General features: G+C 39.4%; 1 protein-coding gene across 1 annotated transcript; it reads left to right on the top strand.

Annotated features, from left to right (window-relative positions):
* Positions 1-3,443: 3,443 nt before the first annotated feature.
* On the top strand, positions 3,444-15,929 carry LOC140117040 (ileal sodium/bile acid cotransporter-like). The gene is made up of 6 exons (XM_072133472.1): positions 3,444-3,853; positions 6,075-6,193; positions 9,240-9,328; positions 9,617-9,792; positions 14,586-14,743; positions 15,723-15,929. The coding sequence occupies exons 1-6, from the start codon at positions 3,444-3,446 to the stop codon at positions 15,851-15,853; spliced, it is 1,083 nt and encodes a 360-aa protein (XP_071989573.1). The 3' UTR covers positions 15,854-15,929.
* Positions 15,930-16,419: the final 490 nt, after the last annotated feature.

Genomic DNA, 16,419 nt, shown 5'->3' with positions numbered 1-16,419 from the left:
GCGATCAGCAAGAAAACACCCGCGATCGGTGCCGGCACCAATCGCGGGTGTTACCGGTAAGCCTTTGCTGCAATATGCAGCAGAGACTTACCGGCTATGGAGAGGGCTCGGCCCGCGAGCCCTCTCCCTGCATCGGAACGCGACCGCCGCCGTGAATACACGGCGGGCGGTCGCGAACCGGTTAAGAGATGCTGCTCTAAGCGGTATTTTAAAGCGACACTTCATTGGCTGTTTGGAACTGCAGGAACAGTGAGCTCCCCCTGCTGGACCCTTCATTCTTCTTCTACGGAAAAACTCTGGAGAGAAGCTACAATGAGAGTCTGAATTTGCACTTTCTTTAAACTGTATTGGTAGCCTCAGGGGGCTGATACGATTGAAAAATGTGAGAGAACAGGTAGTAATACATTACTACTTAAATAAGTGGACTTTGGTTAAGCTTGGGCATACGGTCTCCAAAAGGTTCGCCATCACTGCTTTAAGGTTTGAAGCACAATGGGGCACATTTACTTGCCCGTCCCGTCGCGATCGGGTTGTCCAATGGCACGCCCCCTGATTTGTGTCGCATGCAAGCAGGCACCGATGCGCCCCAATCCGATCGCATGCGCCAAAAAAACGGGGAAATTTTGCGCAAAAAGGAAATATTTGGGAAACCCGACAGAATCGCGGTCAACGGACCCTTAGTAAATATGCCCCATTGCCTTATACTTTGTTACTGCAGGCAACACTGCACCAGTTAGCATCATTATAATGAAGATATCAATCACAAACCATTTGGAAATTCTAACAATTTGGTGTGGATTTTCCTGGCTAAATTCTCGCAGATTTTCATTGAGAACTAAGTGAACTAATGAAAATCCAGAGCAAATCATTTGCAGAAATTTGACATATTGGAGCAGATTTATCAAGCTGTCTGAAAGTCAGAATATTTCTAGTTGCCCATGGCAACCAATCACAGTTCAGCTTTCATTTTACTAGTGCTCATGAATATTTTAAAAGGGAGCTGTGATTGGTTTCCATGGGCAACTAGAAATATTCTGACTTTCAGACAGCTTGATAAATCCGCCCCATTGTGTATGAATAAATCTCTACCTTGGAAATTAAATTTCCCTCCATTCATTCACTAAATGCTGCTGCATTACACAGCATATATTTCCAAAGATAAAACCACCCATAATATGCATCATTGGTATTCACAGCAGTAAGAAAAGGGGGCCCAGCACCAGATATGACTTCATATGGCCTTGGTGTCCAAGGTATCCAGGGGCGTAACTTAAAGAAGCAGGGCCCCATAGCAGACTTCTAAATAGGGCCCCCTACACCCTCAGAAAATATACATATTTGTATACTCACACATTTATATATTCTCACACACATAAACACATTTATGCACTGATATATACACTTATACAGATCTGTCCCGGTAGCATGCAAATCTATAGAGTTACAAAAAGCTGAAAAAAAAGGAATTTGTGTGTCCAAGTCCATTTGAGATGAGAAAATCTATTTGTAGATTCAGTTTGAATCTGCTGATTTTCTGGCAAGGAACCAATTTCTTTTCTTCATTGTTTCAGATGAACCAATGTTTTTCCTATTCCTGGGAAATGGCTATGAAAAGCTGCTATCTCATCTCATGCATTTTCTAGGATTTAGGGATATCCCTATCCCTAATTCTAAACCTTACACTAACCTACTGCAAAAATGTGTAGAAAGTTTTTATAGGCAGTGACAATGACAAACATAAACAGTCTATAATTTTAATGGGAGGTTAATTTTAACATTGAGAGATTAAATATCAAAAATAAATCACATTGTATAAAAGAAAATCACATTGTATAATTTATATAAATGTATTTGCATTTTGCTGAGAGAAATAAGTATTGGATCCCTTACCAACAGTTAAGAGTTCTGGCTTCTACAGACCTTAGATCAGTGGTGGCGAACCTTTTAGGTGCCGAGTGTCAAAACTACAAGCAAAAGCCAGATATTTTTCACAAAGGGCCAAATGCCAATTTAAAGTAACTAACAGGTTTTAAACGTATTGGCACCTTGATGACACCAATACAAGAGAAAGAAGGAGAAATTTGGATTGTTATTGTGGTTTCCCTCTATAGTCCTCTTAACAGGATGAATCATGGGTCCGGAGAAGAGGGTACAATGATAATCAAGCTCTGTCCACACCTCCTTGATTCAGGTCTTGAGTCCTGAATGTTGACCTTTGTGCTGGGTGATGGCCTGGGTGCCCAAAGAGAGGGCTCCGAGTGCCACCTCTGGCACCCGTGCCATAGGTTCGCCACCACTGCCTTAGATGCTCCGAATAATCTTGTTACCTGAATTACAGACAGCATCTTATATAGTCACCTGTATAAAAGACTCTTGCCCACAGACTCTTTTAAGCAGTCTTACTTACTTAAGCAGTCAAACTTAAGGAGGGAGCTGAAACTTTGAGTTGCAGAGCGACAGCTTCTGATTTAATGATTTAGAGATGATCTGCGAAGACGAGTGGACCAAAACTCCTCCTGATATATGCACAATCCACATCATCAACTAAAAAAATGTATGACTGCTGTGCCACACAGTATAAAAAGGAACCTCTCAGGGCAATTCGGGACAATAAACCACACACAGGTCCCTTTGTCCTGTGGTTTAGTGTCACAAATTGCCCTGTATGAGTTCCAAGGTGGGGGCAGTAATAAAAAACAAACATTAATTTACCAGAGCTCTGGAGCTCTTGGCGCATACGTGGTGCAGCAATAAAGCTGGAGTAGTTCACCCTGGCTTCACTGCGCATGCGCTATATAGCCAGGATCATCTCATGGCTTCATCCCGCAAAGTTATGTTTATGTCCTTGTCAGTGGGCAAACATACAAAATCAGCCAGGGATCAAATAATTATTTACTTCACAGTAAAATCATTGTTTTAGAAGACTAGAGGGGGTTATGCACCAATTTCCAGGACAATTATTGCTACGCTCTATGTTTCATTAATTTCTGCTACAAAACTGATAAATGGTAACATTCGATAAGGTACATGGAATAGGTTGTGTGAAAACAGCCTTAAATGATGATGCAATATATAAGATATGTGCTTAAATATCTGTGCCAGACAGGTCATAGACCTGCATAGCTGACATAATAAAAGGTTGTAAGAAAATAAATAACTGCTTAACCCTAATCCTAAGCCATAAAGGTTAAAATATATGCAATCATGGAATTTTATGACTAGAACACTTCTTACAGTACGATTGGAGACACTGGAACTGGCCATGGACCAACACAACGCCACAAAAGTATTTACAACTTTTTATTGCTTTTGATCCTCTTTAAATACAAGATTTAGCAGACAAATCCTATAGTCAAACTGAAGTAACAAGCCTCAATGGATCGTATTTAGTTCTGTTTAACAAATTTCCCTATTACCGGTAGTATTTTTTTCTGACAATCAGAATGGAAGACCACATTATTTTAGAATCTCGCATTCTACACAGTGAGCTTACATGTCCTGAAAACGCGGTCATTTGTAATGGAACCTCCTGTGTATTGCCCCCCGACAATTTCAATCGTATTCTAAACACTGTGTTAAGTACTGTCATCACAATCATGTTAGCTCTGGTCATGTTCTCAATGGGCTGCACTGTGGAGGTAAAGAAGTTCTGGGGTCATATTAAACGGCCCTGGGGCATAGCAGTTGGATTCCTATGTCAGTTTGGGATAATGCCCCTTACTGCTTTTGTGCTGTCTCTGGCATTTGACATTCATCCAGTTCAAGCTGTAGTAGTTATAATCATGGGCTGCTGTCCTGGTGGAACTGGTTCCAACATCCTGGCATACTGGGTAGATGGAGACATGGATCTAAGGTAAGATACAGATATAGATGGAAATTTATTACTGTAGTTCTTTCTGGATTTTGATGTGATCTATATTGAATTATATTGTGATTTTATCGAAACATCTTAATTTTTTTTCATTTGCTGTACTCCCCCTACTAAAGTGTTGTAAGCAAGGAGTACCCCCCCCCCCCATTCTTATTGGCCCTTGGTGAAAATAGAAATAAGACTAAAATGTCTACAATTGTTCTGTGTTATTTACATGCTATTTCTGTACTTTACTTATAAACATTGGTGTAAGAAAAAATGAAATGTTTATGATTATTTTATTCACATATAAATACACTCATGTGCATATACACATACATACAGTGCCATATGCAACATACTCATATACAGTGTATACAGACACCATATACACATCACAGATACTGTATATATACATCACAGTATATGTTATAAACATATTATGCTGGACATGTGCAGTACAATATAGATATAATGGTACACATCCTCCTGTCTTTATTGTGTCTGGTCGGATGACGGGGCCCCCTGACACTGTGGGCCCCATAGCGGCTGCTATGGCTGCTACCGATGTAGTTACGCCCCTGTGTGTTACTAAATTGGAAATTGTGTGGATGTAATGTAATCTGGGTACTAGAACCTTAGTTTTTATGAAAATATAGTCTATTAACACATTTCTCACCCATTGTTAATTCAGTGTTTTCTCCTTTTTCTTAATTAAATAGATAGAGATACAATGGATTGATTAGGCAACTCAATACATTTCATTTCACCCAGCTATTAACAAATGTCTAGCCACATATAATGCTGTTGAGATCCAACATTTTTCATAGCAACAGCACTTTATTTCATCTATACTACTTAATACCAATACCTCTGGGGTATTGGGGATATCAATGCTCAGCATCTTACACTTTTCAGCATGAATTCATTCCCAGAATTTAATCACCTCCCTACAATTCCAAACCATATGTAGAAAGTCAGCATTGCTTTGCTCACAATTAAGACACTTGACACCCTTAGATTTTTGAAATAATTAATAATTTTAGGGGAATAGTACAATCTAGAAATTATTTTCATATTTTCATGATTTATAAGACCCCTATACTTCTGATGCATAAATACTTTTCAAATTTGAATCTAACTTGTAAAAATACACTTACGGGGGATTTAACAGGGCTTCTGCGCCATTTTTATGATGTGTGAAAGGAATTGCTCTTATTTCCCCGCTCACACCACCTTCATGCCAAGTGGTATGGAGGGGTGTGAGGGTGCATGCCCAGTGGTGGAGTAAGCGCTGATGCCCCAGCCTTACACAATACCTATAGCCTTTGCTACTGGATACTGGATTTTCTGGAGGCTGATAGATATCCTGATAGATATGGAACATACAGGGGAGAGGGGGGGGGGGGTAAAGGAGACCATCATGCAATGGTGCACCATACGCCAGCATATGATACATTGCCCTTTTAGACTCCCTTCAAACTACCAACTCAGGTTCTGTTGCTTCTAAAGTGAATATGTCAGCTTTATGAGCTGCCTTATATAAGGGAGATTTTACAGCTGGATGTCCATAATAATAAGAGCTAACACTGAGACACAAATGCTATTCCATTTGTCAACTAGAAACTCAGCATATATTAATAACATGTAAAAAATAAATAAAGATAAATACTCCTTAGTGACTGGCATATTTAGGCCATAGTTACCATGCAGTATTTTGCATTCTTGCCTTGTTCATTCTTGGTAACCTGTTTTTAATAACAGCGTCTTTTGGGATGTATGGAGTAATATTATGGTCATTTACGTGAAGCCATACTGTCATAATACACCGTCCTATGGTAATATTAAACCTGGATTGCATAAAAAAGAACAATGGATCTAGAGATTTTTAAGAAATAATAAAGTCATTGAATATTTAGATTTAAGATGTAGAATGAATAGAAAAGTAGAATTTGGTTTGGTTCATTACTTAGTTACACTGAGAAAAAAAGAATCTAAAATGTTATATGTATTTGATGTTATACATTTACCAGCATTCCCTGTGTATGATTTTTGCAGCTGTCTACAATCGCTGACACAGGCCAATGCATTGCATGAACAGGCTACAGTGCAAAATCAGATTTTCTCCATGTGTTTTTGCTCTGTTGTCTGGCTATTATTATACATTTGGTTTTAATAGATGCCATGTATGCTAAATATCACCGGTTATTGATTTGTTTTGCAGTATAAGCATGACAACTTGCTCCACACTACTTGCATTAGGCATGATGCCGCTATGCCTCTTCCTGTATACTAAAAGATGGGTTGATTCCAGTTCTATCATTATTCCTTATGACAGTATTGGTAAGTGGTTTATACAATATAATATCAGATATTATTTATCCCATATGCATAAGAGTTGATTTCATTATTTAAAATAAGACACATCTGCCTATGTAACAAAAAAATGCAGTTTTACTTGCACCCTCTGAAGTGTACTTCAGCTTCAAAGACACAACAGGCACGTTTGACAAGCAGAAGACTTGTACTAGCAGAACAGTAGAGTTTGATGATATATTGTGAAAGAAGTGAAAATCAACTAAAAGATTGTCCATCAGCTCCTTTGTGACTGGCAGCTGAAATAGAAGCAGCAATGGCACTGTCTATAAAAGATAGACAGATAGATAGATAGATAGATAGATAGATAGATAGATAGATAGATAGATAGATGCTCTATCTTTTTGCGAGTGTGCGGCCGTGCGCCGCTGTTTTCTACGGAGGGAGGAGGGGTCACCTCCTCCTCCTCTCCAGCACACGTCGGTATGCGGGCATGTACCCTTATTATGTAATTTAACAATAAAGTTCTAGTACATATGTAATATTCATAGTGGATCTTGCCATTCATCACATGTATCATATTTAGAGTACATATATGCATTAAAGGTATTAAGTGCTAAACAAGTGCCTAAGCTAAAAAAAATTCCCATCTGGGTATTCATATCCAAATACCAACTAACCTGACAAAACCTTTAATGCATAGATGTTATTTTAATGTGCTGCTACAAACCTTTCTTGATATAGATAGATAGGTAATGTTATGTATTCTCTTCATACTCTTTTCAAATGCAAAAACTTTGCACCTATCGCCACCTGTTGGAAGGTAGTCAACCAATCAGTCCATGTACAGCCTTCAAATTTTTTTATATATCTCATATAGTTTATAAGCATAAGTACAGTAGGGAAAAAGAATTTAGTCAGCCACCAATTGTGCACATTCTCCCACTTAAAAAGATTAAAGAGGCCTGTAATTGACATCATAGGTAGACCTCAACTATGAGAGACAAAATGAGAAAACAAATGCAGAAATCACATTATCTGATTTTTAAAGAATTTATATGCAAACTATTGTGGAACTAGAGCAGTTTTTTTTTGTTGGAGGATCTGGAGACTGGCTAGGCCACTCCAGGACCTTGAAATGCTTCTTATGAAGCCCCTCCTTTGTTGCCTTGGTGGTGTGATTGGGATCATTGTCATGCTGAAAGACCCAGCTAGGTTTCATCTTCAATGCGTTTGCTGGAGGTTTGCACTCAAAATCTCACAATACATGGCCCCGTTCATTCTTTCATGTACACGGATCAGTCGTCCTGGTCCCTTTGCAGAGAAACAGGCCTAAAGCTTGCTGCCCCCTAGATCAGGTCAGGAACCTTTTTGGTTGAGAGAGCTATAAGCACCATATATTTAAAAATATAATTGTGTGAGAGCCGTACAATATGTTTAAAGGGACACTGACAGAACAATCGCTCCAGCTGACATTAGTACAGCAAGGAGTGTTCCTCGCTACTGTACTAAGCCACCACTGGACCAAAACAGTGCATGCCTGGATCTGGCTTCTTCCCACCTGATGATGTGAGAGTGCCATCTTTCAGGCATGCGCAGAAGAAAGAAGAAGCCAGAGTGCTGGACAAGATGTCCTGCATTGCAAGCTCTTAGGGAGGAACACTAAGTGACTGCTAGAGGAATTTTTCTGTCAGTGGCCCTTAGTGTTTGGTCATGTGACCAGAGCATCATCAGTATGTACACAATTACTGGCTCTGGTCACAAGACCATCCATTCCGGCCGTCACCTGCAGTAATGTAGTGTCTGCAGTGTGGCCAGGTTCATGACGCATGTAGTAGCATTAATGCGATCTCTGGATGCAGCGCTGGCTGTGAGCCAGATGCGGCCATCATAAGAGCCACATCTGGCTCGTGAGCCATAGGTTCCCGACCCCTGCCCTAGATGTTGCCACCCCCATGTTTCACATTAGCTATGGTGTTCTTTAAATGCAACTCAGCATTCACTCTCCTCTAAATACAATGCGTTGTGTTTCTACCAAACATTTCTACTTTGGTTTCATCTGACCATATACTGTTCTAGAACAGCCAATTTCACTCTAGAAAACTTCAGAGGGGCATGTATATGGACTGGTTTAAGCAGGGGGACACATCTGGTACTGCAGGTTCTGAGTCCCTGGCAGCATAGTGTGTTTTCAACGGTAGCCTTTGTTACGTTGGTCCCAACTTTCTGCAGGTTATTCACTAGGTCCCGTCGTGTGGTTTTGGTGCCCACCATTCTTGTGATCATTTTGACCTCACAGGGTGACATCTTGCATGGAGCCCCTGATCGAGAGAGTTTATGAGTGGTCTTGTATGTCTTCCATTTTTTAATTATTGCTCCCACAGTTAATTTCTTCACACCAAGCTGCTTGCCTATTGCAGATTCAGTCTTCCCAGTCTGGTGCAGGTCTACAATTTTGTTTCTGGTGACAGCTCTTTGGTCTTCACCGTAATGGAGTTTGGAGTGTGACTGTTTGAGGTCATGGACAGGTGTTTTCTATATGGATAACAAGTTTAAACAGGTGCCATTACTACAGTTTATGAGTGAAAGACAGAGAAGCCTCTTAAAGAAGAAGTTACATGTCTGTGAGAGCCAGAAATCTTGCATGTTTGTAGGTCATAGGTATTTGAACATACCCTAAGGCTACGTCCACACCTAATATATGCTTGCCTGTGCTGGAGAGGAGAAAGGATGCTATATCTTTTCTGGTACAGTGTGGCACTGAACCTCTACCGAGCGCCTTTAGATGTCTATGGGGTAGTATATCCAGCCTCAAACTTGCTTCCGGATATACGCCCCATACAGCAAAAGGGAAAGGAGTCTAAGGCTGCATTTACACCATTTTATGTATACATTTAGCATATGCACAAGGAAAGCTCCCAGCATATAACAGTTATGAACAGTTATTTATCATCATAAATACTTAGTGGCAACAAAACGCATAGGCTTTGGCATTTACATTATTACATATAACATGCTTCAATATTCCTTTTTTTGTATAATAGTATAACATTGACCACATTCTTTCTTACAGGTATTGCGTTAGTGTCCCTTGTTGTTCCAGTTGGATTTGGAATTTTTGTGAATTACAAGTGGCCACGAGTAGCCAAAAAGATTCTTAAGGTGTGTAAATAATGACCATAGGTTTAGTGTAATTGGTAGACTCGATCAAAAAGAATGGAACAGCAGGGCACAGCCTGGGTCCTATTAATTTTGGAGAACAGGACCCATGCCCATCAATGGAATCCTAGTGGTCAGACGCCCACTTAAGCTAAGTGTCTTATTCTCCAAAAATATTGTATTCTGTGCTTCAAGTTCTGGAGTTCTCTCAAACACAGTTTCTTATCAACTTATTGCAAAATCTGTAAAAATGCTCCTTACTCTAAATTAACAATGCTATTTTGTTTACAGATAGGATCCATTACTGGAGGTATCCTTATTGTACTTATAGCTGTGATAGGTGGAGTTCTTTACAAAGGATCATGGGATATTGCCCCTAAGTTGTGGATTTTAGGAACAGTTTTTCCTGCTGCCGGTTTTGTTTTTGGCTTCTTCTTGGCTTACCTATCTAATCAGACATGGAGCAGGTATGTAGCACCTGTCTATCTCTTTGTTGTGCAGTTCCTTTGTTACTTCTTAGGTGGCTGTAGGTAACAGTTGGCTGTATTTTCCATTAGGCACTTGAGGGCCTGTGCCTAGGGCATCCAGTTACAGAGGGGTATCCTAATTTTTGAAAAATGTTTAACTCTTATCCTTTGCCTTGGGCTGATTACCACTTTATTAGGTACACCATGCTAGTAACGGGTTGGACCCCCTTTTGCCTTCAGAACTGCCTCAATTCTTCGTGGCATAGATTCAACAAGGTGCTGGAAGCATTCCTCAGAGACTTTGGTCCTTATTGACATGATGGCATCACACAGTTGCCGCAGATTTGTCAGCTGCACATCCATGATGCGAATCTCCCGTTCCACCACATCCCAAAGATGCTCTATTGGATTGAGATCTGGTGACTGTGGAGGCCATTTGAGTACAGTGAACTCATTGTCATGTTCAAGAAACCAGTCTGAGATGATTCCAGATTTATGACATGGCGCATTATCCTGCTGAAAGTAGCCATCAGATGTTGGGTACATTGTGGTCATAAAGGGATGGACATGGTCAGCAACAATATTGCTGTGGCGTTGCAACGATGCTCAATTGGTACCAAGGGGCCCAAAGAGTGCCAAGAAAATATTCCCCACACCATGACACCACCACCACCAGCCTGAACCGTTGATACAAGGCAGGATGGATCCATGCTTTCATGTTGTTGACGCCAAATTCTGACCCTACCATCCGAATGTCGCAGCAGACATCGAGACTCATCAGACCAGGCAACGTTTTTCCAATCTTCTACTGTCCAATTTCAATGAGCTTGTGCAAATTATAGTCTCAGTTTCCTATTCTTAGCTGAAAGGAGTGGCACCCGGTGTGGTCTTTTGCTGCTGTAGCCCATCTGCCTCAAAGTTCGACGTACTGTGCGTTCAGAGATGCTCTTCTGCCTACCTTGGTTGTAACCGGTGGCGATTTGAGTCACTGTTGCCTTTCTATCAGCTCGAACCAGTCTGTCCATTCTCCTCTGACCTCTCGCATCAACAAGGCAGGAGAACTGCAGGAGATTGTCTTGAGCATGTTTACATGCCTAAATGCACTGAGTTGCTGCTATGTGATTGGCTGATTAGAAATTAAGTGTTAACGAGCAGTTGGACAGGTGTATCTAATAAAGTGGCCGGTGAGTGTAAATATAAATAAACAGTAAAAATCATAAACACTTTAGGTATCATCGCGTCCCAAAATGTCCGATCTATCAAAATATATTAGCGAATTTTTCCAACATTTAACCCTGTAACGGAAATTGGCGCCCAAAGTCAAAAATGGCACTTTTTTGCCATTTTGAAAAATATAAAAAATTCTATAAAAAGTGATCAATAGCCCATACAGTCCTCAAAATGATAGCATTAAAAACGTCATCAAAAGTGGCAAAAAATGACACCACCCACAGCTCCGTGCACTGAAGTATGAAAAAGTTATTAGTGCCAGAACATGGCCAAATGAAGAATTTTTTTTTGTACACAAGGTTTTAATTTTTTTAAGTGTATGAAAACATTATAAATTTTGGTACGAATTTGGTATCCTAGTGATCGTACCGAACCAAAGAATAAAATAGACATGTGATTTGGGGCGCTCAGTGAAAGCTGTAAATCCAAGCCCACAAGAAAACGGCGCAAATGCGTTTTTCATCATTTTCACTGCATTCTGAAATTTTCCCGCTTAATAAATACCATCACTATGAAGTGCAATTTGTTACGCAGAAAACAAGCCCAAACAGAGCTCTTTACATGGAGAAATAAAATAGTTACAGATTTTTGAAGGTGGGGAGTGAAAAATTAAAATGCAAAAACGAAAAAGGGCCACGTCCCTAAGGGGTTAACCAACCTCAAATCATGAAAAGAAAGGGTTGATGCAGGTTGTGAAACAAACTTTTTAAATGTCTTTAAGAGTGAGACTATAGGGAAATGTAGTATATAGGAATGTGGACAATGGTTTATTGGAGTAAGTGATGTGGCAAATCAAGTGGAAAGTAAATAGAAGTAGCAGCACAGGGGGTTATAGTATATTGGGGTGAGGCATAGGGCGACCCCCGACTACCCCTTGTTACAGATGAACCTTTCTGCCCACTATGACCTCTGGTGAAGCTCCCTGGATGCTTTACTAGAGTCCCAGGCTGCAATGATCAGCTGTAGGTTGTTTGTAATGAAAACTTATTGATAATCCTTGGTCCCAGGACAGCATACAATGCGAACATCCAATTGTCACTGAGACAAAAAAAATTTGTCTGTAGTTACAATTCTAATATATACTTGTTCCGACATACATATTCAACTTAAGAACAAACCTAAAGAACCAGTCTTGTACGAAACCCGGGGACTGCCGGTATACTTTTTAATATTCTTTAGAAATGGGATGCGAGCAATGGAATCACAGTTGATAAATATCACTAGGAGATAGAGATATTTGTGTATATGTGCTTCTAATGAGGGCATGCCCAGGCTTGGGGCAAAATGACTTGTAAATACAGCCCTGCCCCCGTGTAGTGTTGACAATGTGAGATTTTGCAAAAACAACAGGTTTTCTTTAAATCTTGGAAGCTCTAGTGTCCAATATAAATATATTACTATATAAGAGCTACTGAATGTATTTACATACTAGTAACTGGTAGATATATTTAGTATAAAAACCTATTAATGATGCTCTGTCGTAGTACAATGTATTTTAAAGGTTATCAAAGTGAACCTGTCACCATAAAAAAAAAATTCTATTCTGAAGGCATTGAGGAAGTTTCATTATTTTGCTTCTTTTTCTCATGTTTGCAACTTTTTGGGGTGCAGTCGTAAATGTTTGCCTTTTTTGGACCTAAGACAGTCTACCTTCAAATTAAACCTTAGTCCAGTCATCTACAGAGTTGCTTGAGTTACCACCTAATTCTAGATGTTTTTGTAAGTGGCATATTATAGTGCAAAAACACACACACAGTCGCCACCAGGAGCTGGAAACAGATTACAGTTGATTGATTTTTGTGGGGTCTTTTTGTGACAAAAAGTCACAAACTTAATGGTAAAGCTTAACTCCTAAAATGCCACATGTATCAAACGCTGACCATCAGAGAAGCAGGGAAAAAAGCAGGCGTCCAATTACAGGCTAAGCATAGGACATTCAGAGTAACAGTTTGATACCTAATTTTGTTGTAAAGGATGTACTATAAATCACTTAACATAACTAAGTGAATAAAATCTCCAAAGAAAAAATAGACAGCACTCCAGGTCACAAAAAATGTAGAAAAGTGTAGATATTTTATTCCAAACGCTACGTTTCAGCTAATAAGCAAAATAGGTGAGAATTTAAAGGCAAAACCAAAAAATACCCCTATATATACGGCCTCTCCAACAATATACTCAAAATACCATAAAAAGAACCAGAGCGGCAAAAGATTTCTATATAAACAAATATGTAATATTCTTTATTGAAAGTACATAAACAATACATGTATAACCCTCAAATGGGAAAAAAAAACAGTATATGGGGGACTACAGGGGCTACTTGTGTCCCCCATATACTGTTTTTTTTCCCATTTGAGGGTTATACATGTATTGTTTATGTACTTTCAATAAAGAATATTACATATTTGTTTATATAGAAATCTTTTGCCGCTCTGGTTCTTTTTATGGTATTGAGAATTTAAAGGCAATAAATTGGTCACATGACCTAGCTATACCACACCCCTCTCCATACATACAAAATGGAGAAGGGGTCTTGTATATCTAGGTCATGTGACCAATTGATTGCCTTTAAATACTGTATATACTCGAGTATAAGCCAACCCAAGTATAAGCCAAGGCCCCTAATTTTACCACAAAATCTGGGAAAACCTGTTGACTCGAGTATAAGCCGAGGTTGGGAAATGCATTGGTCACAGCCTCCCCAGTACATAACCTGCCGGACTCTGCCCCATAGTATTTAGCCAGCACCTGCCCCCCAGTATATAGCCTGCCTGCCCATATCCCCCAGTATATAGCCAGCCCCCTGCCCCTGTATATAGCCAGCAGCGGGGGAAGCCAGAAAGGTGAGTTTTTTTTTTGTTTTTTTTTACTCGAGTACAAGATGAGTTTGGGTTTTCAGCACATTTTTTTTGTGCTGAAAAACCAGGCTTATACTCAAGTATATATTGTACTCACCTTTTTTGTCAAATTAAAATGCCGGAAAAAGGCTTTTTACCAAAACATAGCATTTGGAATAAAACGCCTACACTTTTTTATAATCTTTTGTGGAATGCGAACCATGTTTGCTCGGTTTGCTTGGATTGGCATGCACCCACCCATATTAGAGTTTGTATCTGTGCTGCTTGGAAGTTTCTTTGTGTAAGTGAATCAAACGTTTGCCTTTTTTGTGCAAAGGAGTCAATGATTACCAGACATTAACTATTTAAAAGCTGTTGATTAATTCCTGCAGCCTAGTAACACGTTGGCAGCCCTGCACACCTCCATTTTGGGGAGGACCAACACTCCTGATGTCGACAATGGGAGCCATTTAAATGCCATTAGTGACCTTGCCAGCAGCATTTATAGAATTAATGCAGCGATCACAGGCATTAATGGCGGAGGTGGGGGAGGGTTCAGCTGAACATGGATCCCAAACCTGCAAAGTCTGCTGCAAAGCTGAGCTCTGCAGTTTGGTTCTATCCCAAGTTTCAAGTTTTACTGAATCGTTTCTCATAAAACTATATGTTAACTCCTTTTGCTCTATTATATGACAAGTTTCCTTCTTGTGTTTTTTTCCTCCTTAGATGCCGCACCGTCTCACTGGAAACAGGAATGCAAAATACTCAACTCTGTACTACAATTATCCAGCTTTCTTTTACTCCAGAACAGCTTAGCCTGATGTTCACCTTCCCACTTATCTACAGCATTTTCCAGATCCTCTTTGCAGTTTTGCTACTAATAGGTGAGTCATTACTACCTCCCCTTGTAATGATCTATATATTGTCTCATTTTCCTGCTGAAAGGTATATTAAAATAATCCATGAAACTACATTACCTGGTTATTGCAAAAACAAAATATTGTTTTCGTGTATTAACAGGATTTAGTGGACTGGATGACTACAGGATATAGGATCAATAAACTTTGTTAGCAATAGAATTTAGTATATATTGCATATAGAATAGTGTTCATCGTGTACCTACAGTATGTATCACACAGAACACAAATAAGTCATAGCATCCTTACTTTGCAGTATGTAGTAACAGCTATAGTGCCCTAAAATGGCATCTACAGATTTACAGAAGAGTTTTACAGAGCTGCAACCTGTAGATGAAAACTCCTACATCACTAACCTGGTGGTACATTCAGAACTCATCTGAACTTCCATATTTTACTATACATTGTAAATAACTGTAGAACAGTAAGACTTTAAAAAGGTGTCATTTTTTTTCCCTTAAAGAGGTTTCCCACCAAACAATGGGGGGCTGGGGTACCTCTGTTGGACCCCTGATTGACCCCGAGATGAATGGAGCGGACAAACGCTGTAATCTCCATCAGCTACAAAGATATGAATAGAGATGAATGGAGCAGAACAGACATGCACAGCCGCCTGCTCCATTCCTCTCGGGGAGCGATGAGGGATCCGACGGGGGTACCTTGTACCCTATCATACCCCCTGTTCTCATAACTGAGACCCCCACTGATCAGCAAGTCAGTGGATAAGGCCTAACTTGTTTGGCAGGAAAACAGCTTTAATATAAGTTCTTTTGATTTGGGAGATTGTTGTTGGGGTTCATTGTACAGAACGACGATTATTAATGTATAGAATGATTTATTATTGAAATGGACTTTTCCATAAAATGTCCATTATCTGATTTCATTTTATGTATGCATTGTAACAAATGACATTCAAAACATTGTATTTTTTCATACACTCTCTCAGGATATCGACTGCTCGTGTATTTTACTGAAGACAAAACGGTTAATAAAGGTGAAGAAACTGAACCAGAATCACATAATGGAGAAATAAATTCAGGGCTTGAGTTAGATGAGAAACCAAGCAATGGGATCTAGACATACAAAAATATATTGGATACAGTACTACACAAAGGACTAAAATGCTGCATTGATGCCATGTATATAGTGTTAATTTATTGGAACTATTCATAACACTGTATGAGTTATATATGTAAAATTATTGTAATAATATTTTGTAATATAAGAAAGTTGATATAAACTGAAATAAATGTACTATCATAGTTGTACAATATTCTCCTCTTTTTCATGGATAGGTTCACCTTTAGGTTGATTATATCCAGTGGAAAATATCCTGATCAAGACATATAAACATTGATCTTTTAAATGAAATGTGACTGTTCTTTTCAAGGTTATTAAGATAGTTTAATGACTCGCAGTAAGAAACCAGTGGTGCGAATGAAACCTTGTAACCTATAGTAAAGTAGGCGTCAAGATAATATACTGCATTGACAATAACTATAGCTACAGTTATTTTCCTACAGCTATACTTAGCAGCTGCAACAAATGCATCATGTATTTATGCATGGTAAGAACCTATGTACAGTGCCACCCCTCTATCATATCTCATCGATTATCATCTCAGTCCCTCTCAGCTGAAAGAT

Source organism: Engystomops pustulosus, chromosome 2 (genome assembly GCF_040894005.1).
Source record: "Engystomops pustulosus chromosome 2, aEngPut4.maternal, whole genome shotgun sequence".
Lineage (NCBI taxonomy): Eukaryota > Metazoa > Chordata > Amphibia > Anura > Leptodactylidae > Engystomops > Engystomops pustulosus.
This window is presented reverse-complemented; position numbering and strand designations above follow the sequence as displayed.